This window comes from Procambarus clarkii, chromosome 70 (assembly GCF_040958095.1).
Source record: "Procambarus clarkii isolate CNS0578487 chromosome 70, FALCON_Pclarkii_2.0, whole genome shotgun sequence".
Classification (NCBI taxonomy): Eukaryota; Metazoa; Arthropoda; class Malacostraca; order Decapoda; family Cambaridae; genus Procambarus; species Procambarus clarkii.
In genome coordinates, this window is record NC_091219.1 from 23,130,241 (window position 1) to 23,156,963 (window position 26,723).

General features: G+C 44.4%; 1 protein-coding gene across 1 annotated transcript; it reads right to left on the reverse strand.

The window, feature by feature from the left end:
• On the reverse strand, positions 1 to 26,466 carry CarT (Carcinine transporter). The gene is made up of 12 exons (XM_045770197.2): positions 25,172 to 26,466; positions 23,252 to 23,473; positions 20,547 to 20,696; positions 18,572 to 18,675; positions 16,133 to 16,287; positions 15,048 to 15,216; positions 14,336 to 14,462; positions 11,624 to 11,748; positions 8,735 to 8,949; positions 7,450 to 7,631; positions 5,721 to 5,899; positions 1 to 4,845 (listed from the first exon to the last, which is right to left on the reverse strand). Exons 1-12 carry the CDS (start codon positions 25,328 to 25,330, stop codon positions 4,608 to 4,610), a joined length of 2,025 nt encoding a protein of 674 aa, XP_045626153.2. The 5' UTR covers positions 25,331 to 26,466; the 3' UTR covers positions 1 to 4,607.
• Between the last annotated feature and the right edge of the window lie 257 nt (positions 26,467 to 26,723).

Genomic DNA, 26,723 nt, shown 5'->3' on the forward strand with positions numbered 1-26,723 from the left:
TTGTTTAAAAACATTGTTTATTGTTTGGATGTTCATCACACAGATGACAAAAACACTGACAGACACACATTTAACACGCACTAAAAGAATAACAATAGTTAATAATACAAATGTAAATTTACATAAACATTGATAACGAAAATTTCATATAAATTAGTATAGAAATTATTAATTAGTAAAATAGCAAATTAAATTAAATTTATTCGTTGTCTTATAATACACAAGTTGTCACATACAAGATGTGTATAATTTATTTAGCTAAAATGTAAATACACTTCTCTACTTACATATGATTGCATAAGAAAGATTCATTGTAAACACTAGTTTATAGTTGGCCGTTAAATTTTTACTACAATTAAAAGACCTATGTGTAAAACCAATCAAGTAATGTATTATTTTCTCAAAATGTATTAATAATGAAAGATCAACTTGAAAATGTATTCAATAAGTAATCCCAGTGTTGTTTCTTCTTGTTAAAGGGTTGATCTCACTGGTGATACCAGACCAACCCGCCCCTCATAGTTGTGGAGGGAGGCAGCGAGCGTAGGACGCAGGTGTTGACAACTTCACCAATACCAGCCCCTGAGCAGCAACTGGACATCGACTAAATCCTCAAGTTTGGAAACCGTGAACCTCAGCCTCCCACCGTATTACAGCCTGTAGCTCACCGGTAGAGGGTCCCACTGCCATCACGGTGGGCCCTTGCCCCATCGAGCGACGGGCGGCAGGGCACAAAAATCAACGAACTTCAGCGAACAGCCCAAACTGTCAGTCCAGGTTGAGTAAGACACTTTCACACTTCACGGCCGCTTCGCCAGTTCTCCTTCTCATCTCTCGTATAGGCCAGGATAACAGCACACGGCGTTAATGAGCAGTTGTGTCCTTAATCCCGCCTCCTTGTTTAACAATGTAAAACCACTACACACACAGCCCATCCCTCTTGCTTTATCCCCAGTCTCTCTCGCACTCTCGCTCTCCCACGACTTGGTAATGGTCCACGACGGACTGAAACGTGGTCGTCTCCTCACCTTGTGGTGTGGGGACTGGTCATCATATCTTCAGCCACGTTACTATGGCTCATCGTCTGTATTTTATGTAATGTGTGGGGTTGAGGTGTTTACACTCGTCCAAGCTGCGGCCGAGCCCGTAAACCCATTCAGGAATTGTTTGGTCTTTAGCCTCGGCCGCAACTTTGAAGAACATGGCCCGACGACGGATACTGGATAAACAAGGAAACATTGTGGAAATTATCCAAGACAATCCGTCAGAATTACGATTATACTTTTTTGTGGCTACATTGGACCGAAAGAGTTTGGTGAAAGAACACACGAAGAGCGATACAACTGCACCCAGAGCTGCTGTCAGGTAATGTTCACTTTCATGCACCAACAACAGTGCCTTCCCACACGTGACGCCACACGTAGGTGTCAGGTGTATATGTTCATAGCGTCACTTGTGAGTATTCGCTTGGTTTGTCAATGTTGGGATTCGTGAGTTCACCCAACCATCTACTAGCCAGACACAACGTTGTTTAACCTGACAGATCGAGTGACTGGCACATTACCCATTGCGTCACACCACTGAACATAACCTCATCTGAAACAATAATTGAATTTACAACAATATCCCAACTTCAGAACCACTGGTAAAGCTCTTTATTAAAGTGATGTCTCAGACATTTCAAGAGGTAGGATTATGCCTGTTGGGTATAGGCCTACACACACACACACGTCACCTACCCCAACAACACGTCAGCACAAGGGGTAGGCCTATATACACATGTCATTTACCCTTCTTACTCTTAACATTGTCACTGCGAGGGTAGGCATATATATAATATATATATATATATATATATATATATATATATATATATATATATACGAATATTACCAGAATTATTGGAGGTGTTAGTCCTCTTTCCTTCCATGTATTTGTGTTAGTGTTTGTGTCGTTGTCATGGGCTGGTGTAGGGTTTAAGGCCTTGTAAGTGCTAGAAGTTCATGACGGTCCATAACACCTCACAAACAGTCCATTAAACTCCTCGGAAGGAAATGTATTGAGCTCGGTTTCACTCTCTCCACAAACAAGACAAAAGCAAACTCTCATCACAAGAGGGGAGAAAATGAAGAACTACAAATTAATGGTGTAACACTTGAATGGGTTGACCACTATCGGTACCTTGGCGTCACTGTCGGCTCTAACAAGGGGAAGAAAGAGGAGCTCAATCAACTCATAGGAACATGCAAAAGTCGACTCAGGGCACTGAAAGCTATGACCTGGAATGGGCATGGAGCCTCTATTGCCGTGTTTAAATGATGTACACAGCCTATGTGCGCTCCGTCATAGACTATGCCGCACCAGTTTTGTGCACTTATTCCCAAAGCGATATGAAAAAACTTGAAGGGATATAAAACGAAGCCATGACAATCATTCTTGGAGTCCCAAAAACTGCCGAAACATCTAATCTATGAGAGTTGTCCTTCCCCAGTGTTAAAAGCCGAATTCAGGAACTGAATGCTAAACTTGCAATTAAGATAGCCAGAGATCCCCATTACAATGCTGTTGTCAAGAAAAACCTGAGTTCTGTGCAAACATCACAGAAACATCTTCTGTTTCTGGGGAAACAGAAGCAAAAAATGGCATCACAGATCAGTCTGCTACCTGGAAGAGCTTCACCTGCTTGAGCAAGCCCGTGAGCTCCTGCCTGTTGAGAGGTTACCTCCCTGGGAGGATGACTCATGCAAGATTATCATCAGTGAAATGGCAACAAACAAGTCGAACATGATAGCTCAAGAAATGAGGCACAGTAATCTGGCGGAAATCTATAGAGAAGCCGGAAATGAGTTAGATCAAATCTACACTGATGGGTTATCTAACCCTGTCAATGGCAGGGCTGGTGCAGCATACACTGTAATTAGGAATAATGCCTTACAATGCAGAAATGAAGGAAAAGCCTGTATTGAAAACTATGCCTCTTCAACACAAGCGGACCTAACTGTTATGGCGTTAAGATTCCTTGAACGAAGCACTAACGGTGCAGTGATCTGCAATGACTCTAAAGCAGTGTTACAAAGCCTTACTAAAAATCGTGCAGAAAATCTTGCGATAGTCGCTGAGATCAAGAGAGCTGTACTAACCAATCAAGGAAGAATCATCAAGTTTCTGTGGATCCCCTCCCATGTTGGAATATGTAGGAATGAACAAGCAGATGTGCTGGCTGTTGAAGGCGCTGAAGGAGACCATATTGAATACTTCATGCCCAAGACTACTCTACAAGTTAGAGGTATCATGAGGCAATATCACCGTGACAAGGTTACTGAGGAAAGGAGGACAGAAGAACAAATCAGTGAATCTGTACGATGGTACTACATGATTGCAGCTACCAATCCCAATCATTATGGACGAAGAGGAGGTGGCCGCGGAAGAGAATCAGTAATAACAAGAATCGGTCTTGGGTACAAATATCCATGGAGATTCGGAATAGAAACAACAGATGAGCAGTGGAGTTGCAAAACCTGCGATGAGAGTGATGGACACCGCCTTGACCACTACCTGAGAGAATGTGGACATCTAAGAGTCATTAGAAATATGTGTAGAATAATAAACCCCACATTGTTTGAGTTAGGAAAACAGTATTTGTCAAATATTGATACTGTTCTTAAAAGATTCCCCCATTTTGCACCAGCAAGATAACATAAGATTTCAAGGGTTGACAGATGTTAATCTTCTTGTTTGATGAGTTGTTCACTTGAGGCAATAAAGCAAGTCCCAGCTGTGTCTGGGTACAAGTGACAGGATGAACAACCCAGCGGGTTTTCTTCCTATTGGGGAGTGTTGTACATGCTGCTATGGCGGTATGACCACTCACAACATGAGTGGCGCTGCCCAATAAACTCGCCCCTCGGGGCAAAATTAAAAAAAAAACTTACTTAATAACCAACCAGCCTTTACACCCTCATTATCCACCTTACCACCACACGATTGATTTAACTGATAAAGACTAAGCCACACACAAGAGGTGGTACGGGCATGAATAGCCCGTAAATTACCACCACACATACCAAACAACCTCTTAAGCCCACTGTCAATCATGTTAAAACCTCCCACTTTACACCCACCTAGCCCGCCCACTAGACCTCCCAGCCCACGTACCCCACCTGATCCAACCCACTTATGTCATGATTCGCAGCCTTCACACGCATCCCACCTGACACACCACTACAGCACCACTGAGGAGCCTCGTGCCAGGTTCCAGGAACCTGAAATGAGGGGCTGAAATGGAGCGTAAAGCTTCCCTACCTCTCAGGCTGCCCGGAAGCGGAGTCTTGAAACCCTGCGGCTTCCCAAGCGGGAGTTGTTTGATGTATACGCCTTTTGGAATGGTTGAGTCAAGACCTAACCTCAGCAGCTCCTAACCCTTGCTCTCCATCCGCACGCACCCGTCCTGACCCCATCAATGCACTACACAGGACCCCCCATCAACGCACTACACAACACTCCCCCACCAACGCACTACACAGGACCCCCACCAACGCACTCCATCATGACCCACTTCCCGCCATCTCCACCACACACCTCAACATAACCCCAGCTGATCCCTTCCACTACACCCAGAAAGTGAGTTTCATGGCCCCTGAGGCATCGGAGATGATAGGGGTGTCCATGATGCTGGTCTGGCGGATGAGAGGGCGGGCTCTGGACCCCAGAGACCCCAGGCGCTGCAGGGGAGTGGTCTCGTCGGGGCCCCCAACACCCTCCAGAGACGAGCGGTGGGCCCGAAGACGATCAACGCTTTTTAGCTCCTCTTTCTCCTCTTCTGTTTCGCTGTTTTTGTGCTTCAACCTGTTGGAGCACAGAGATAGAGGTGAGAGGTGGTGATGGTGGTGGTGAGAGGTGGTGATGATGGTGGTGAAAGGTGGTGATGATGGTGGTGGTGAGAGGTGGTGATGGTGGTGGTGAGAGATGGTGGTGATGGTGGTGGTGATGGTGGTGGTGAGAGGTGGTGATAATGGTGGTGAGAGATGGTGGTAATGATGGTGGTGAGAAATGCAGGCGATGAGTCACAATAACGTGGCTGAAGTATATTGACCAGACCACACACTACAAGGTGAAGGGACGACGACGTTTCGGTCCGTCCTGGACCATTCTCAAGTCGATTGTGAATGGTCCCGACAATCGACTTGAGAATGTCCAGGACGGACCGAAACGTCGTCGTCCCTTCACTTTCTAGTGTGTGGTCTGGTGAGAGTTGGTGATGATGGTGGTACTGGAAATTATAAGACCATCTACACGTAAATAAGCGAGCATAAGGTGGACTATTATTAATATAAATATGTTTTTCATTCACACCTTGAAAAACACAGCTAATATAAATCTCCCAACATGGCATTACTAAGAACAGTTATGTTTACAGCATTTATTCTCATTTGTTCATGAATATTTCAATTAATCGATAAGGGAAAATATTATACCATTATATGCCAAGAATGTGTTGCTGTAACTCACGAATCACTGATTAGGAAAATAAGGGCACATGGTATTGGAGGATTATTTAACAATGAATTAGGGCACGTTTATTTTTAAGGCAACAGGAGGACAGCTTAAATATCTTGTATAACAGATAGAGAGGAGAGGAGAGGAGAGGAGAGGAGAGGAGAGGAGAGGAGAGGAGAGGAGAGGAGAGGAGAGGAGAGGAGGGGAAGAGGCGAGCGACTTACTCCTCCGGCACGCAGGCCCAGCAATCCTTCCAGGCAAAGTCCTGACCGAAGGCCTCCCCCTCGGCCATGGTGTTGGGCAGCTTCTGCTGTAGCGTCTCCGGCAGGCGGAAGCTGAGCACGCCGCCGACGGCAGACACCACCCCCATGATCAACAAGGGCAGCACCAGCATCTCCGTCCCCTGGCGTGTGGGAGAGAGAGAGACGGGTGAAGATGCTGCGGGAGGAATGTCTTTCACTGGTTGGAAAACACTGATAATTATATATGGAACAGATGAGATTAGAACAAAATAACGAAAGGCTCTCATGTGCCCTGTGTGCTCATGTGCTCGGGATCACAGAGTATCCAGTGTACTCATGTGCTCGGGACCACAGAGTACCCAGTGTGCTCGGGACCACAGGGTACCCAGTGTGCTCGGGACCACAGGGTACCCAGTGTGCTCATGTACTGGTACCACAGGGGCCGCTGGTACCATACTCAGAACCTAAGTCCCCACAAGAATTATATACGGCCAGGAATGGCATAATGCTCTAAGCTTAGTATTATGACAGAAGGCTGATGTCATTATACTCGAGAACCTCGATGCATTTATAAAACCATTTCTAAAAAGATGTGCGTGTGTTTTATTTCTGGTTCCATGTCTTGCCTTGCTTGTGGCGGTGCCGTCAGGAGCAGGAGGAGGAATAAGCGTAGGACGTCAAGGAAAAGAAGGTGAGTAGTAGGTACGGGAAGAAGTGGAGATGGAGAGACAGAAAGTATGGAAGCAGGAGGTGAAGAGTAAGAAAGAGGAGGGATGGATGAAGCCCCAGGTACAGGTTGTTGTCATTATCTGTGGCAGGAGAAGCAAGAACAGGAAGAAGGACGGTAGGAAGAAAAGGAGGACGAAGATAAGGAGAATGAGAAAAAACGAGTTCAAACAGGAGAGGAAAATGAATGATGGGGAAGGAGAAGACAGATGAAGAAGATACCGAGGAAGAAGCGGATGAGAAGAAATATGTGGAAGGTAAAGTACGATAAAGTGTAATAGAGCGAGGGGGGAAAAGAGAAAGAGGGATAATGATTCATTCACATAAATTTTGGATATCTTTTGGGGATATCACCATTTATACGGAAACACAGCGAGGGAACCAGTCTCCACAGCACTGTGATGATCACCACCTTCGTCATCCAGCGACTGTTTTTACCTCTCAACACTTTGGTGTTAAGCGGTAAGTATCGCTAGAGCTAGCTACTAGTAGCTAGTATAACTACTCCCTAGCGCTAGGGTGTAGGTCTTGCTAGAACAGCAAAACCTACACCCAACAGTGTACCCCCATATTTTTGTCAAGTTCCCTAGTCAAGCAAGGCAGGTGCAGTCCTGTGAGATCCTAGTGGTAACTGGCGAACTTTATAAGGTACTTCCTGCCACACTGGACTGTGACTGGTGGACGAGCAGTGTGCGTCTTGCTGCCACACACGACTGTGACCCAACCACACCCCCTCTAATCGCAGGCTTCCACTATTTACTGCGATTAGGATTTACTGGGGGAGGATTACTGGGCGCAATTCCTTAACTGTAGCCTCTGTTTAACGCAACAGTAAAATGTGTACTTGGATGAAAAAACGATTCTTCGCGGCGGGGATCGTATTCCAGGGACCTGCCCGAAACGCTACGCGTACTAGTGGCTGTACAAGAATGTAACAACTCTTGTATATATCTCAAATTAGTGAACGAGCCACAGTGCCACTCACCAGATAGTTAATGAAGGGTATGATGATCAAGCCGAGGCCCCCGACGTACGCCGAAAACCCGATCCCGACGCCCCGCACCTCCGTCGGGTAGAGTTCGGCAGCGAAGGGGTATATGATGAGGAAGGCGGCGGACTCGGCGAACTTGGCCACCAAGTACAGCACCAGAGTTGCCAACGACGCTCCTGTAGGGGTGAGAGGATGGCCCACAGCTGTTGTTGTTGTTTTATAAAAAAAAATAAAAAAATAAAATGTTTATTCAGGTAAGGTACATACATACAAGAGATTTTACATAAATTGATCGATTTATAGATGGAGCTAGTGCATACAATGCCTAAAGCCACTATTACGCAAAGCGTTTCGGGCAGGAAAAACATTAATGACTAAAACTTAATGCTAATTGAGTATAAAGAATAAAATGTGTTGAGAACAAATAAAAATAAAGATAAAAAAGGGGGAAACATGGCTGAAAAAGCAGCACAAATACAATTAGGTCGACAAACAGCGTTGTTATAGATTCAGCTACTCGGAACAAAAGTTCCAAGTAGCACGGGCTATGGTGAGCTAGTTTAAAGAATCTGTTTATAATAAAGTAGAACATTTTAGCTAATTAGCTGCAGGTTTAAGCGTCTAAAATGTTTTTTTTCGTGTACCTAAAAGTACCTAATTTCAATTTCATCTTCGTAGTTTCCTACACTGAGCTTTAAATTTGCTCTGTATCTAGTGTTACCCAATCTTTATGTACTTAATCCAAACAACTTTATCATTGTGTTCATTGCTGTCTTCTTTTATGTGCTAGCCATATGCTGTATTGTGCCTGCTAAGTTTTGTTAAACTACCATTCAAGCTGTCATTGCAATCATTATCATTTTTATAAATTTTGCAAGTATTTACCTACTTATAAGTTTCTTAGATTAAGGACCTGCCCGAAACGCTGCGCGTACTAGTGGCTTTACAAGAATGTAATTACTATGCTATGTATCCTCACAATCCCAATGTACCTTCTTGTATATAAATAAATAAATAAATAAATAAATAAATAAATAAATAAATAAATAAATAAATAAGTGTAATTATTTATTGAAGCTGGGGTCGATCAAGATTTGACTCATAGCCGAAAGCATAAGAAAACATTTAAAATTTCTTGAAAGTTAAAACACGTAAAAATTCCTAACTAAATCAAATTAAACTAAAAATAACAGCATTTAGACCGTCAATTGCTGTATTGGATCGATAAACAATTAGCTCTGTTGAACCGAATCGCACTGTGCCTTGTCCTCCGACTCACCTTCGGGCATGAGGACGGTGCAGATGGAAAATAGGCCTCCGAGAATCATGCCCACTCCCAGGATCCAGCGCCGACCCCAGCGGTCCATCACGACCCAGCAGAGCAAGTAGGATGGTATCTCAACGGCGCACGAGAGAAAGAATGACAGGTACTCGTTGTCGCCCATGGCCGGTCCGTAATAGCTTAGTCCTACATATACAGTTTCATTGGCAAACCTTTAGAGAAAACGGAAGAAATTAAATGTTGTTTTGGGTAACTAACGTAATATTAAAACCAGCTCTTAACAGAAAACAAAGAAATCAACTAATTTTGGGGTAACTCTTTGATTATTTTGATGTAATAAAACCGGGCTACTGAAACTTTTATACCAAACTAATATATATTCTTTGATAGCACTTAATTTATTTATCTTAGAGTTAATCGTATTTGTTTTAATGTTCATTTACTTTGAAAAAACTAATACAGTTTTTTTTCCGTTTTCAGGGCATTCGAGGCCCTGCTCTGAACTTTATAATGCATTCCTATCTCAGTGACAGAGACCAATATGTAGCCATCAATAACATAACCTCTCCCACTGTACCATTGACAGTAGAAGATACATCCTAAGATACAGGGCAGCATCTTAGGATGTTGTTGTTGTTGTTTAACATTCAGCTACTTAGAACGAAAAGTTCTCAGTAGCACGGGCTATGGTGAGCCCGTAAGCTATCTTCCCTGGAAACAAAAATCGAAACTGTCTCTGTTTTCTGCTTGTTACAACTTGTAATAAAGTTGTTACATCTTGGCTTAACGTGTTTATGACGTATTAGAACGTTGTTACAACTTGCTATATTGGTTGTTATAACTGGTTAGGATGTATTAAAACTTGTTCGAACGTTGTACCAACGTCGTAGTTTCGGTGTGTGTTTGGCGGGTTAGGATTGTTGTTGTTTAAGATTAAGCTACTGGAAACACAAAGTTCCAAGTAGCACGGGCTATGGTGAGCCCGTAGCAGACTTACCTGGCATAGGAGCGAGGCTGTAACTGTATCTTAGGACCTCTCCTATTTGTTATATACTTCAATGATTTGTCAAATTTTTCTAACATTCTTAAACCAATACTATTTGCTGACGATGCTACCTTCATCTATTCTGACCCCTAACCCCCCCCCCCATAATAAATAATATTGTCAATAACGAATTAAAAAAAGTTCACTCATGGATGTCAACCAACAAACTTGCACTAAACATAGAAAAGACCGTCTACATTTTATTTGGTAGTAAATCATCAAATAAAATTTCACTTCAAATAGACAATGGTAACATTAGCAATCAAAATGAGGGAAAGTTCCATAGCCTACACATAGTCAAGAGACTGAACTTCAGCGCCCACATACAACACAGCCAAAAAAGTCTCAAAGACGGTCGGTATACTTTCTAAAATTAGATATTATGTTCCTCACTCGCTCTCCTCTCATTATACTACGCACTAATCTATCCCTATCTTACATATGGTATCTGTGCAACTCGTTCTCTTACTTGCTTATAGTCAATATTGGCTTATTTAATAAGTGCATATGTGACATACTAATTGATTGTAAATATTTTAGTTTACCTTGAAAAGCTTCATAGAAAACACCGACCTCACCTAACCTTCTTAGTATGTTAAGATAAGCATCTTATTGCTTCTTAATTACAATTATTACTTAACCTATACCGTTGATAGGTTAAGTAATAATTGTAAATAAGAAGCAATAAGATGTTGACCAGACCACACACTAGAAGTTGAAGGGACGACGACGTTTCGGTCCGTCCTGGACCATTCTCAAGACTTGAGAATGGTCCAGGACGGACCGAAACGTCGTCGTCCCTTCAACTTCTAGTGTGTGGTCTGGTCAACATACTTCAGCCACGTTATTGTGACTCATCGCCTGCACAAGTAATAAGATGCTTATCTTAACATACTAAGAAGGTTAGGTGAGGTCGGTGTTTTCTATGAAGCTTTTCAAGGTAAACTAAAATATTCACAATCAATTAGTATGTCACATATGCACTTATTAAATAAGCCAATATTGACTGTAAACAAGTGCGAGAACGGGTTGCAGGGGTTCAACCACTGCAAATTACCTCAAGTTAACATCACTCAGCAAAAATCTGCTATCAGAACTATAACAAACTCTGTCTTCAGACAACACACAGCCTCTCTGTTCAAGTCCCTCAACATGCTAAACATACACTCACTCCACACATTCTTATGTGCTATTAACATGTACAAAACCTTGTTCCTAAATGCTAATCTTGATCTGAAACTTTTCCTTGATAGGTGTAATAGAACCCATGAGCACCACACCAGAACAAAATATCTTTTTGATATCCCCAGAGTTAAACTAAATCAGTGCAAACACTCCAAGCAAATAAAAGGGCCCACCAGTCTTTCGAACTCGCTCCCTGATGAATTAAAAAATTGTCCAACCTGTGCCCTGTTGAAAAGTAAAACCAAAAAGTACCTAATTTCATCCTCATAGTGTCCTACCTTGTGCTTCAAACTCACACTGTACTCACACTGTACAGTGGTACACTGTGCAGTGGTACAGTGTGTACAGTGGTACACACTGTACCACTGTACCCAGTTTCCCAATATTAGTACTTGAGACATATATCTTCGCCAGTGTAATCACCTATCATTTTATATTGTGGTTAATTATTGGTATAAAACCTTGCTACAATGTACCTTTTCATCTTACCTCACATTGGCAATTTTTTAACTAGATTTTTTCCTCTAGCAAATTTGTAATATAATATACATAACACTCGCCAGCGGTAACTCATTTAAGCTGAACACAAAATAAAAGAATCATTGGAGGTAGAGGAGCCAGGAGGGCGTCACTACACCGAGGACGGGGCCACTCACCAGACCATGGTGACGAGGACCACCTTGAGGCGCAGGTTGGGGGTGCGACACAAGGTGAGCAACCCGGAGCTGGTGTGGAGCTGCGCCGAGCTGGTGCTGAGGGCCTGCTGCGCCAGCATGCGCTCCTGTCGCAGAACAGTGGCCACAGGTTAGGTTCACAGCCTTTGTGCGAGGCAGAGGAGGAGGAGGAGGGGAAGGAAGAGGCAGAGGAGGAGGGGGAGGAAGAGGCAGAGGAGGAGGGGGAGGAAGAGGCAGAGAAGAAGGAGGAGGAGGAAAAATGTTAATATTCAAATGTTAGTAGTTTTTGTTAATAGTTAATGGACTATCTCTCACAATGTGAGAGATGGTCGGTGTGTCGCTAAGGAGGGACACGAAGTTTGGGTAGAACAGAAAGACCGGAATTGGAATTATGGTCAAAACGTGTCAATAAATCTCGTTTTCCGACTGTCAATACTGTATTTATCGCGTTATTAGGATGTATAAGCCTAGATTAGGCTGTGTGGGCTCGTTTGGGCTAGGTTAGGTTAGATTCAACAAGTTTTAAAATCCGTTGACGAACCTTCTTGTGTAAGATGCGACTTGTATCCATGGCGTGGGAGAGAGAGGGGGGGGAGGGTCTGGTATAAGGGAGCGGAGAGACGGAAGGTAGTGGAGTATGAGGGACTGGGGGAGTGGAGGGTACTGGAGTAGGAGCATGAGGGAGTGGAGGAATGGGAGGCACAATTAGGAGGTAGTGGTGGAGGCCAGCCAGGCTGTGACAGAGGGCAAGGTAACCCGGAGGCCACTTAAGAGGGAAGAGAGTCGTGTGGGGAGTGCCCGGGTGGGGAGTGCCCGGGTGGGGAGTGCCCGGGTGGGGAGTGCCCGGGTGGGGAGTGCCCGGGTGGGGAGTGCCCGGGTGGGGAGTGCCCGTGTGGGGAGTGCCCGGGTGGGAAGGGACACTGTTAAGGTGTGTTGAGTAGTGACGGACCTTCAGGAGGGGCATCTATCATAAACAACACCCTTGAGGTATACTACACAAATAGCAGAAGCATCACAAGAGCAATAAACTAGTAAGTAATTATCAAAAGAAAGCACCAAGCAGACTATGTACCAACCAACTAGTTAAGTACACGTGTGTGAGTGCACACCAAGCGAGTAGACGTCATGGTAACCGCTGAAGACCGTGTTGGGAAAGTCAGACTAAACATATGGCCAACACTCATGAGAAGATATTTGACCTATCATCTTCTCTTTACTAAGTAATGTGCGGTGAGGTGTTGGGCGCCCGACCGGCTGACCTGCTCACATCAGTGATGGAGTTGACTTCTTCACACAGAGAAGAATGTCACACGTATCAAAATGTGAGTCGTTAAAAAGACTTGAGATGGTTTCCATTTGTCGTTCTATGACTGCTTTGAGCCTCTGCGAGTCACATGCTGATTTTTTAACTGGTAATCCTTCAATGATTATCTATAGACTCGATTCTTCCCATGGAGGCGGCTGCCGAAAGTGTTGATATGGTCTTTCTTCTCCTTTGTTTTTAATGGTCCATTTCAAGTCCACTTTCTGTAGAATCTTCACTAGATTATCCGTCCATGCACTTGTTCTATATTGAAGGTTTCTCTGAAGCAATCTGTGTAGGCTATCTTTGACTGACAGTCTGGCGGTGGTTCCAACAAGTTTTGCTGTTATCGTGGCTATCCTTTGTTTGATCCTGTTTTCTAATGCTGGTAAGTTGGTTTCCATTCTTAGATTCTCTTGAAGCGTCCATATAGGTGCTCCCAGCATTGTTCTGAGGGCATCATTTTGCGACACTTCCAGTTTCTGCCATTGGTTATCACTGAGGGAGGTAAGAGCAGGAGCAGCATAGTCAATGAGTGACCTAACTGCTTGAACGTAGTACATTTTGAGTACTGGTAGAGATGCACCCTCTCTAAGACTGGTCATGGAGTGCAAAGCTGAGTTTCTGGCTTTACAACGTTGCCGAAGATATTCAGTTTCTTGAGGGAATTTCAACTGGCTGTCTATCAGGACTCCTAAGTTTTGAAGAGAGGTAACCTACTCAATTTCATGTCCTTGTATAGCGAGTCTGATGTCTTGAGTTCTCATTTTAACGCCCATTGCTTTGGTTTTATTCCTGTTTATTTTCACTGCTATGATGGGAGTTGCATTTAGGAAGGATGGAATAGAGAAGCACAGTCAGGCGGAGACTGCGGAGGTGTATTTCGGATGGGAAGGGAAAGTGGATACATGTATCAGGTGACCTCAGCATATCACCAGCAGCAATCCTCCCTCCAGCTTTGTCACTCTGATTCTGGGAGCCCTCAAGCGTGTCAGGAGGGCTTGTGCAGTCATCTTTATAAACTACAAACACCACAACCACCATTATTGATACCACCACAACCAAGTGGGGCCTCGTAGCCTGGTGGATAGCGCGCAGGATTCGTAATTCTGTGGCGCGGGTTCGATTCCCGCACGAGGCAGAAGCAAATGGGCAAAGTTTCTTTCAACCTGAATGCCCCTGTTACCTAGCAGTAAATAGGTACCTGGGAGTTAGTCAGCTGTCACGGGCTGCTTCCTGGGGGTGGAGGCCTGGTCGAGGACCGGGCCGCGGGGACACTAAAGCCCCGAAATCATCTCAAGATAACCTCAAGATAACCACCATTATTGATACCACCACTAATATCACCAACACTCACCACCGTCACTATCACCACCATTACTACCACGCACCTCCAACTTTTGCATGAATGATTCTGGGAGCTCCGTGTTGTTAACCTCGGCCATCTTGTTGAGGATCGTCCTGGCCTCCACGAGACGCCCTTTGGACAGCAGCCACCGGGGGGACTCCGGCAGGAACCTGCACGATGGTGCGGAGAAGTGGCAACGGAAAGTTAGTGGTTTGGTACTGGGGTTAAGACCTATCAACTGTGGGAGGGTCGTTAAGCCTGCCACAATAACTTATTGACCAACCAGCAAGTGTACTTAGTCTTGAACATTAAGGAAATTCAGTGAATTTCAGTGAATGAGCGAGGTAGTCTTCACTGTATATTTATTGATTATTTGTATTGCCTAACCAGATTATTTAAAAAAACGAAATTAAAATATAATTAGATATAGAATTTATAGATTATTGGTAATACTTGATAGTACTATTGATTCTTATTAAGGATTTGATTTAATCCTCACTGGAAATCGACTGATGTTCCAATAGTTTTTTAATTAATTTATTTTTCTTGAAGCTTCTAGATCATTGAGAAATAATGTACAAAGTCACGTAGGCACCAGGGGCCCTTTGGTGTACATGATCATAGTGGCACTGTCATGTAGGATCCAGATGATGTAGGACATAATGAATCTGAAGTGATTCTGATATGATATAGAAATAATACATTTCTTAGATAATAATGTTGATAAAACGGGCAAAATTTCCCACAGTACTCACCACCAGTAGATGACGTAGGAGAAGAAGGGAAGGGAGGTAACGATGCAGAGGTGGACCCAGTTCCTGACGAAGTACGCCAACACTGCCAGCAGCAGCATCCCTCCCACGTAGAAGAGGCAAGTCATGACAGTGACGAAGCTCCTGTAGCTGGGACCCACCAGCTCCAGTGCTGCTGGCCACAGTCACGCTCAGTAAAGCTAGCCACAGAAGGCCTAATGGCCCATACTATGCAGTCTAATATTATCCCCACAAACTCTGCCGGGATAGGTGGGGATAAGGGACAGTGGAGGGGTTTTGATGGTTAGAGACTCCATGGTATGGTAGGTGGGAGGAGACTTTAGGGCATGGCAGGTGGAGGAGCTCTAGAATCAACCGGTACTCTCAAAATATCACCGCTTTTCGCTCGTATGCGCGCTATGACCAAAAACTGATATAAATTGAAATGAAATCGGCTCACGAAAGTGATGTACTGTCCCGTTTTTTGTTTGGGTCCTCCAGCTTAGTCTGTTAGGTTAGGAGAGGACACTTTCAATTAACGTTTTTTCATGACGTTTTGAAACTTTAGGAGAATTTCCTGCCCTCCTAACCTACTAGAGGACCCTTAACTTGCTGTTTTGGAAAAAAAATCCCAAATTTATTTTCATTATTTTTTCATTTTTAAATTACGTCAGTTTTTGGCCATACGGGTAAACGGCTAAATTTAGACGTAATTTGTAAGAGGAAGGTTGCTAGAATATAGAAGAGGAAGAGACTCCGGGTCATATTGGGAGGGATAGACTCCGGGACATGGTAGTGGGGGGAGAGGATAGACTCAGGACATTGTACGTGGGAAGAGAATGTGTCAGTGTGAGGCAAGTTCATAAACTGTGCAAAAGGCTAATTTTTTTGCTGGGTACAACAGTCCATTTCTGTACGTTTCATTGATAGATGTTGTAAGCTCAATAATTTTGCGATGACAGGTAGTTTGATCAATGATAATGCTTCACATGAAGGGAAAATGTACTCACAGATGATGAAGGGAACATGTATTCACAGATAATAAAGAGAACATGTGCTCACAGATGATGAAGGGAACATGTACTCACAGATAATGAAGGGGATCTGGTAGATGGCAGGCACAGTGAGGCCGACCAGGAAGCGGCAGACAGCCCAGGAGTAGAAGTCCGGGGCGAAGGCTGTGACCAGGCCGAAGACCTGCTCCAGCGCCAGACACATCAGGAACGACACCCTCCGGCCCAGTCTGGCGAACACCACAACCACACAGTAATCCAGTGTGTGTGTGTGTGTGTGTGTGTGTGTGTGTGTGTGTGTGTGTGTGTGTGTGTGTGTGTGTGTGTGTGTGTGTGTGTGTGTGTGTGTGTGTGTGTGTGTGTTGTAGTCTGCTCCACCTTCCTCTCACCTACCCTTACTCATGCCCGTGCCACCTAGTGAGTACTTCATCACTACTCATTGCTCGCTTTCTTCTCCCACTTGGGCTGGACGGTAGAGCGACGATCTCGCATCATGCAGGTCGGCGTTCAATCCCCGACCGTCCAAGTGACTGGGCACCATCCCCACCCCACCCCCCATCCCAAATCCTTATCCTGACCCATTCCTAGTGCTATATAGTCGTAATGGGTTGGCACTTTCCCTTAATAGTTCTCTTCCCTTCCCTCCCTTCTCCAGTCACTACTCTCACCCCCAACTCACCTCCCCCCCTCCCTACCTTACATTCCAGTGAAACACTGTTTAAAAAAAAAAAAAATGACACGATCCAGATAACTATACTCAGATTAACCACGTCCTCGCTCTTATCATCACCAACACCTGTTATTACCACCAACACCTGTTATTACCACCAACACCTGTTATTACCACCAACACCTGTTATTACCACCAACACAAAGTTTGGAATCGAAAATGGTGTTGTAATGTTACAGCGAAACCACATCTACGTTTTAAATTTAAATTTTGCCCCGAGGGGCGAGTTTATTGGGCAGCGCCACGTTCTGTATCGGTAAAGATGGCGTCTGGAGAGTGACCCTCACCCCTCGTCCTGTGACCCTCACCCGAGAGCTGTCAGTGGTGTCACGGACTCACGGTAGGAGGTTCCACGAGATGCGTCCATCTCCTCAAATGAGAGATGAACTTAAATTGTTGTTTAAAGGCGAGCTTGAATAATTTGTACAAAACTAATGATGTCGGAATAATTGAAGAGGAAGCAAGAATTAGTCCTAGTACTCCAGTACATTTGTTGGAGGCCAGCCTCACCCACAAAGTGGATCGACTGGCTTATTCATCCGTGTTCATACTGGTTGACTAAGCCCACTACCATACAATAAGATAAGGCCTTCCAATTTTTATTACTAATATATATGTAGTTTAATACTGTAGTGAATGTTAATCAATTTTGACTATATATATATATTAATCCATAAACCCCCCATAATGTGTAAGGAAATCGATTTATGGGCATTCGAAGAAATACAGTCCACATAAACCTCATCCAATTTGTTATCGAAATATATAAATTAATGTAAAATATAAATTCTATATAAATTCATATAAAGCATAAATTCATATAAATTCATTGATCAATCAGGGCAGCCAACCACAGGATAACACCAAAATCAGTCAAATACAGACGATTGGAAGGTCAATACACCTTTGTTCCCATAGCGTCTGAGACGCATGGCCCCTGGGGCAAGAGTGCCTTGGGATTTCTCAAGGAATTGGGCTCCAAGCTCATTGACGTCACCAGAGACCCAAGAGCTGTCAGTTTTTTGTTTCAGCGCCTCAGTGTGGCGATCCAGAGGGGAAACGCCTGCTGCATCCTCGGTTCCTGTCCGGAAGCGGAGGAGCTCCAAGAGATCCATAACCTTTAAGCACTCTTTGTATCAACCAATGTATATCTTGTAACCTTCAAATATCTAGTAAAGGATAAAAGGAAGGGGGTGGTAGGAGAAAAGCACACAGAAACTGTATTGGAGGGGACCTTAACATTCTCTCTAATGCGTTATGTGTGGTTTCCTCCGAGGCTAAGGGTCCCCCTTCTTCCAGGCAGAGGTGGTACTCCCCTTCCATTTTTATGTTTTTTATTAAAAAAATCATATAAATTAAATAAATATAAATCTCACTAGTCGGTTCCCCACAAATGACAACCATAAATATTTTATGATTAAATATGCAGGTAACTAGACATGAAACTAGACAGGTAACTAGACAGGCCTCCACCCACTCCCCAGACCCTCCACCCACTGCCCAGGCCTCCACCCACTCCCCAGACCCTCCACCCACTGCCCCGGCCCTCCACCCACTCCCCAGACCCTCCATTCACTCCCCAGACCCTCCACCAACTCCCCAGACCCTCCACCCAATCCCCAGACCCTCCACCCACTTCCCAGGCCTCCACCCACTCGCCAGGCCTCCATTCACTCCCCAGACCCTCCACCCACTCGCCAGGCCTCCACCCACTGCCCCTGCCTCCACCCACTGCCCAGGCCTCCACCCACTGCCCCGGCCTCCACCCACTAGGGTCTACTCACCTGTCAGAGACGGTGCCGAAGACGTAGACGCCAATAATGCCGCCCACGTTGAGGAGGGAGAGACCGACGGTCGGGTAGATGGCTCTCTCACACACCAGGTCATACTGTCGGCCACACACATGCTTTAGTATAGGTTGTGCTGGAGCAGGTGTGGTATTGGAGCAGGTGTGGTGTTGGAGCAGGTGTAATTACCTAAGTGTAGTTACAGGATGAGAGCTACGCTCGTTGTGTCCCGTCTTCCCAGGTGTGGTGTTGGAGCAGTGGTGGCAGGTGTGGTGTTGGGGAAGTGCTGGGAGGTGTGGTGTTAGAGCAGTGGTGGTAGGTGCGGTGTTGGAGCAGTGGTGGCAGGTGGGGTGTTGGGGAAGTGGTGGCAGGTGTGGTGTTAGAGCAGTGGTGGCAGGTGTGGTGTTGGGGCAGTGGTGGTAGGTGTGGTGTTGGGGAAGTGGTGGCAGGTGTGGTGTTGGGGAAGTGCTGGGAGGTGTGGTGTTAGAGCAGTGGTGGTAGGTGCGGTGTTGGAGCAGTGGTGGTAGGTGCGGTGTTGGAGCAGTGGTGGCAGGTGGGGTGTTGGGGAAGTGGTGGCAGGTGTGGTGTTGGGGCAGTGGTGGCAGGTGTGGTGTTGGAGCAGTGGTGGCAGGTGTGGGGTTGGAGCAGTGGTGGCAGGTGTGGTGTTGGAGCAGTGGTGGCAGGTGTGGTGTTGGGGCAGTGGTGGCAAGTGTGGTGTTGGAGCAGTGGTGGCTCTGAGTTCAACACTCAAGTTCAACACAAGCAAGTGTAAGTTGATTGAGTGGATATAACACCAAGACTAACTCTGTAGGCTCATATAAATAGAATAACAACAATAGCATACTCTACACTGACAAAAGTCAGAACATCGTTCAGAACTAAATAAGGAAGCAGTTTGATCACTCAACACCACCGACTTGAGAGCAGTTCTAGAGTATGATGCACATCGTGGAGCCATCTTAAAAACACATAAGAAAGGCAGGAAAGACTCAGGGGTTTGCAATGAAACTCGTTCCGTAAGTTCAAGGGATGTTGAATGAAGAAAGACTGAAGTAAACAGACCCGACGTCACTAGAGAGAGAGAGAGAGAGAGAGAGAGAGAGAGAGAGAGAGAGAGAGAGAGAGAGAGAGAGAGAGAGAGAGAGAGAGAGAGAGAGAGAGAGATAGAGAGAGAGAGAGAATAATTTGGAGAATTGAAAAGTGAAAAAAGAAGAGTTCTAAATGAGTACAATAGAATAAGAGGGTATGGATGGAAGTATGTGAATCAGACGAGTCGCAGAAACTTAAAAAGTTGTCTTTTAGTGTAGGTGTGAAATATAATGCACTAAGTAGGTTGTAAAAGCGAACTCCAATCAATATTTCCATAGAAGATATGATAGAAGAATAAGGCATGAATCACTGCATTCGACAACCATCGATTAAAATGGCGGGGTCCAATAGCTAAATCTCAAATCTGCAGGGACACACACACATATATACATTATATATATATATATATATATATATATATATATATATATATATATATATATATATATATATATATATATGCAAACAAGTTTGAATGGTCCCCAAGCATATATGCAACTGAAAACTCCACACCCCAGAAGTGACTCGAACCCGTGACAGCCAGGAGCACAATGCAACTGGTGTGAAGTGACTTGAAGTGATTTCATGAAACAACTATGCCCAAGATTACCACCAAGTGCCGTCGGGATGGTGAAATAGCCGCGGGTAACATCGTCTTTTGTACGGTCATGGATGGTCGAGTGGTTAAAATACCGTGTACACCAGTTGCATTGTGCTCTTGGCTGTCATGGGTTCAAGTCACTTCTAGGGTGTGGCGTTTTCAGTCATATATATATATATATATATATATATATATATATATATATATATATAATATGGGTACATATATGATAGATAATTATAATCTATTCTTCCCTCCCCATCGTACTGTCAGTCAACTCACATCTATGACGATGGAGGAGTAGATGATGGAGGTGTTGTAGTGCCAGCCGCTGGTGCAGGGGGTGACGGGCCAGGAGGGGTCGGGGGCGACGCTCCCCGGCGTGTAGTTCCCCACCAGGTACTGGCTGCACTGGCTGAACCCCGCGCCCACCTGCCGCCACATCAACATTACTAAATGCTACCTACACAAGGCCCATTGATCCATACTATATGGTTCCAAGGCCCATTGATTTATACTATATTTATTCCCAAGAAAACTCATTCATATATATATATATATATATATATATATATATATATATATATATATATATATATATATATATATATATATATATATATATATATATTATATATATACAACTAACACAACAACTAACACAACACCTATACCCCCTATTAGACTATTTTACAGGAACTGCTTTTCCACAGCTCATAAAACGGAGGAAAGGGTCCTGAAAGATATTGTTAATAGAAACGTTATCCCTACAGACAAAAATCAGAGGATACAACTGACGATTTACTATAAAACCAGAAAAACGGCCAGCCTACTCATGAGAAACTCTCCAGACACAAAACAGAACGCTTTAAAAGAGACTAATGTCGTCTATGCCTTCAAATGCCCACTTGGGGACTGTAAGCTCCAAAAAACCCAGTATATAGGCAAGACAACAACATCTCTTTCTAGGCGTTTAACGATGCATAAGCAACAGGGCTCCATTAAGGAACATATAATCTCTTCCCACAACCAAACCATCGCCAGAGAAATCCTAGTAAACAACACAGAAATCATCGATAGATACAGCGATAGCAGGCGGCTTGACGTTTGCGAGGCACTACACATCAAGAAGTCAACACCAGCAATCAACAGCCAATTATTGCACAACTATATTCTACCCACCTCAAGACTCCGCTCCAATATAGAAGCATCAAGAAATATGGACCAATAGGCTTTCTACAAACACTTCTATTCAATACCCATTGTTTCTGTTCTGTCTTGTGTTGATACTTTTAATACCCTATTAATATCCCCTCCTGTTCTGTCTTGTGTTAATGCCACATCACCCTTCCCACCTCACTCAAATGTAGATATAAAATCAGAGATACGTTCTAATCAGTTGTGTATTTGTGAAGTCTTTGAAAATGTAATAAGTTTTACGAAACGCGCCCGTGTCGCGTCAGACTAGAAATAAAAATGAATTTTGGAGAAGTGATTTTTTATTTACCTCCAACAGTGAAGCGTAATGTACGAAAGATTGAGAAAATTCGTGTTAGAATTATTAATCTTACTTTTTCGGTCATATTTAATAATATAATATATATATATATATATATATATATAATATGTATATATATATATATATATGTATATATATATATATATATATATATATATATATATATATATATATATATATATATATATATATATATATATATATATATACAACCTACGCTTGAAACAATACAGCTATCCCAAGCTTTTTTTTTTTACCCGGTAATTTATTCCATGAATCAACAACAGTTTTCATGTCAATATTTACCCAGGTCTTTTTTGAATCTAAACTTATTTCATTTGTATCCTCTGATTCGTGGTATATTTTGTGTGGATATATATTTAACCCATTAGTATACCATTTGTTATATTCTTTCATCCATCTGTACACTTCAAGCATATCACCTCTAATGAACAAATCCACAAGGGCCGTGATGAGAGTTCGAACCTATGTCCGGAATGATCCTAGACGCGCCTTCTTTTTACTATGTCGTGGCGCAATCGACTAAGGCGCGTCTGGGATCCCGGACGTAGGTTCGAATCCTCATCACGGCCCTTGTGGATATCTTCATTTGATGTATCACGCTAATGTGATTTCTGTGTGTATATCACCTCTAACTTATCACCTTCACAGAGAGCGGAAATTAATCTTTATTAATCTCTCTTCATAAGGGATGTTTCTAATTCCTGGGATTAACTATTTAATCCTTCTCTGAACACGTTCAAGTAAATTTACGTCCAATCTACAGTACAGTGACCAAACCTGAGCTGTATAAACAGTACAGTGACCAAACCTGAGCTGTATAAACAGTACAGTGACCAAACCTGAGCTGCATAAACAGTACAGTGACCAAACCTGAGCTGTATAAACAGTACAGTGACCAGACCTGAGCTGTATAATCTAAATAGGGCATCCCAAGGTGGAGACAGCCAGGGAGCATCTCACATTTATACGATTTACCATTCGTCAAGGGTGACAGAGCTCGGGGAAAAGTCAGACTGGTTATTGCAGGCGAAGTTGTAGAGGGCTGTGGAGGGTTATAGAGGACTGTGGAGGGTTGCAGAGGACTGTGGAGGGTTACAGAGGACTGTGAAGGGCTGTGGAGGGTTATAGAGGACTGTGGAGGGTTTTGGAGGGCTATAGAGGGGGGGCCTCGTGCTTATCAGTTTATATACGTGTCTTGCTATTTAACCGACTTACTGGTTCACCCGGCTTCCCACCTCCTTCTCTCGCCATCTTATCAAATACATGGAACATCCCCATGGACACTGAACCCTCTCTCACCAACACTCTTCCTCATTCAACACTCCCTTCCTCATTCAACACTCCCTTCCTCCTTCTCTCCCTCCCTCCCTTTCTCTATTTCTCCTTCCCACTCTATCTGCCATCGCTCCCTCTCACTCTTTCACTCTGAGCGACTAACACTCACCCATGGTATCGAGAGGTTCCTGATCTCCCACTCAGTGAGCCCCAAGCCCTCAAGCTCTGGCACCCTGCACCAGTGGGGAGGCGAGGCGCTCATGAAGAGCTGGTTGAAGGCATGGAAGCCGCACGGGATGCACGCCGGCAGGCAGATGAGGAATATCAGCAGCTTCTGGAACCGCCCGAACTCCCCGACGTGCGGCAGCAGGTCGTCGAAGTCCATGGACTTCTGCAGGAGGGTGAGAAGGGAATAAATGGGCAGGGGATGACTGGTGGAGGTAAGATCAGGATGGGAATGTGTGTTTAAGGCTCCGTTATGCTGCGGCTTCTGGCGTGTAGGTCTCATCGTTTCAACCCGTTCTCGCACTTTCTTACAGTCAATATTGACTTATTAAATACGTGCATATGTGACATACTAAACATACTAGTTTACCTTGAAAAGCTTCGTAGAAAACACCGACCTTACCTAACCTTCTTAGTATGTTAAGATAAGCATCTTATTGCATCGTTTACCGGGAGGAGTATAGTCGATCATTACAATGGTTGTCTTACGTGGATCTCGCTAGCTGACAATACAATGAACACGGGTTCGAATCGCCTTAGAGATGCGTGTTAGGCTTTATTTCAGTTTACCCAACTTTCCTTAGTTTACAGTCTCATAGATACGCTATATGGGAGACTACTCACCCACTGTTAAGACATGAGGTACACCTCTACCTCATACCAGATACAATATACGCCTGACTTTACCTCATAACGGACACAATGTTCGTCTACCTCTCATAATGACGTAAGTGTACTGGTAACACTTGTAAACACTGTCAAGTATCCCGTTGGCCTTAATGTGTACCTTTATTCACGGATGTCTTGGACCTCTACAATAATTATTCCTCCAAGATCCTTCTCACAAGTGAATTTCTGAAAATCCAGGTTCTTGTGTTGATGGTCAGTGCCTCACTCTTATGCCAAGCTAGATAGATAATTTGCACTTGTCAGCTCTGATTATATATGCCAATTTTCAGTCCGGATTTGAAGTGTCGTCAGTTATTATCACTACTTTATTAGTGATGTAGTTATTGAGCTGTAGAGGCTGTAGCTTCCTACATCGGCGCTGGAACCAATCGTATTGGCGTTTGCCTTTCCCTAGGAGACTTTCGGAATCGTGGAGAGGGGGGATCTGCTGCATGGATAACAGCTTCCCCTCCATATCAACCTACCCAGGCTTTGCGCCCTGGAGAGGCCACTCCAGACCGATAACCAGAGCGCAACTCCATAGTCTCCTGAGACTGGTGAATGTCTACTAATTATTTATGTCATTATTATATTAATAGTTCATGAATTTGTTTATTTTTTGTCGAAATCTATGATGTGTTAAGCCTTTTAGCTTGGTTTATGCGTGTGTGTGTTGTTGTTGTTGTTAGTTTGCTTGCCTGTTTGATGGCTAATGTTGGGATACGTTACCTGAGGCAGGAGGCTACAGGTGACAACTCTCCCAGTCCTGAGCACTCGGTGTAAACTCTGCCAGGAAGAACTGGGTCATGATCTCACACACTGCATCAGTGAGCGTCAAGTCATTAGACCCTTCAAATGTTTGCCAGTGCAGGCTACTGATCACATGCTCCTCTGTAATTAACCATCCTCCGAGATGGAATATTTTAGTATCACACAGCTCTTGACACAAACTATGTAACCCTTCATATAGGCTATGGTAGCTTCAGAACTGACCAGGTACCTTAGTATCATACAGCTCTTGACACAAACTATATAACCCTTCATATAGGCTATGGTAGCTTCAGAACTGACCAGGTACCTTAGTATCACACAGCTCTTGACACATATAAGCCTCCACATAGTAAGACGTAGCTGTAGAACTGTACTTAAATATGTTAACAAAAAATAAGTTTACCGTTGTCCACAAGTTCATTACCTGAGAGTGATTGGCGCTCTTCAGTTTCCTGAAGGCGTCCCGCCTGGCCCGGGTGCTGGGGCTGGTGGTGGTGGCCGAGTCGACCACTGTGTTCTGCAGAGAGTCCTCGGCCTCCACAGTCGCCCCGCTGGCCTCGCAACCCTTCACCTCCTGCTTCATGGTCGCCCTCTCTCACTGCCCTCCTTCACTCCAGTCACCGAGACCTCGAATTGTTCTTCATTGAAATGTGTGTGTGTGCACGTGAGTTTGTTTTAGCGTGCGCTTGCGTGCGTGTAGTGGATGCTGCAGCTGGGTGACGTCGAACTGACTTCAGCCGTTGGTTCGTTACAGTTGGCTTCCACACTTGTTTTCCCACACAAGTCAATAGTTCACAAGGGAGTATTGGTGTTCACAGCATTGCGAACTTGCTAAGAGAACCAGGCAGTCAAGTCTGCCTCAGCTGGTGACTGTTCACAATACTCTTGCTTACTGTTAGGCTGGTTCACTATTATATATCAGCTCTTCACTAAAGCCAACTATTGGCATTGGATTATAATCTACTTTCAGACATATTTAAAATTAAATAACTTTAATCTTTTGTTACAATACAAAGAAAAACCTGCTTCAAGCACTGGTCCGTCAAGGTTTAGTAAAGGAAATCTCAAGCGCAAGTTGAAGGTGGAAAAGGTCTTGGCTGGCTCACCTTAAGCGCTAGTTTAACACGCCATGGAACAGTTTGCATTTTGGTGACAAATAATTAACGTGTCAATAAGGAAGCAATATTAGAAATAGGAAAAAACAGCACAAGTCACAATGAGACAAATTATTATTTTGGCCTTCAATTTTCTGGTTGACATTGGTTAGCCTCGTGTCCACATATATGTCGCCGATATTTGTGCATTTCGTCCAAAGGAAGGTTGCTGTAATTCAATCTGATATTTGTTAAGTTCAAGCCGCGCCAATCCAGGACTGAACAGTCAGTTCTAGAAATCTAAGTGGAACACCGTGTCCACGGCTTCACAGATCCAGTCTAGCGGCGCCCGTCAACGCCTGACCAACACATGCCACACACACACACACACACACATATATGTACACTGACTCTTCACGATCTCCATACATTTCAGGTTAGTTAGCGAAGAGACCCAGCCTCCAGCGTATGAAAAGAGCGGACAGCATAGCCAGTCACAAGGACACTTCCACACGACAATACTCGGGGGTGACGAGAACCACCGTCCTGCGGGTGCTGGAGACAGTGCCACTCTGTCCCCCAGTGGCCGCTGGGGTAGACGTGGGCCGGAGAGGTCGGCACTGTGTCAACAGCTTGACAGTGCTTAGTGCCAGAGCCGGAAACCCTCCAAGTGCAGGGTCCGCTGCACTTGGGGAGGGGGTGAGGGGGGTGTGGGAGGGGGCGATGGGGGTGTGGGAGGGGGCGCTGGGGGTGTGGGAGGGGGCGAGAAGGGTGAGGGAGGGGGCGAGGGGGTGAGGGAGGGGGTGTGAGAGGGGATGAGGGGGTGCGAGAGCGAGCTAGGAGATGGAAAAAACATGGGGGATGTGAGTGTGAGACAGGGAA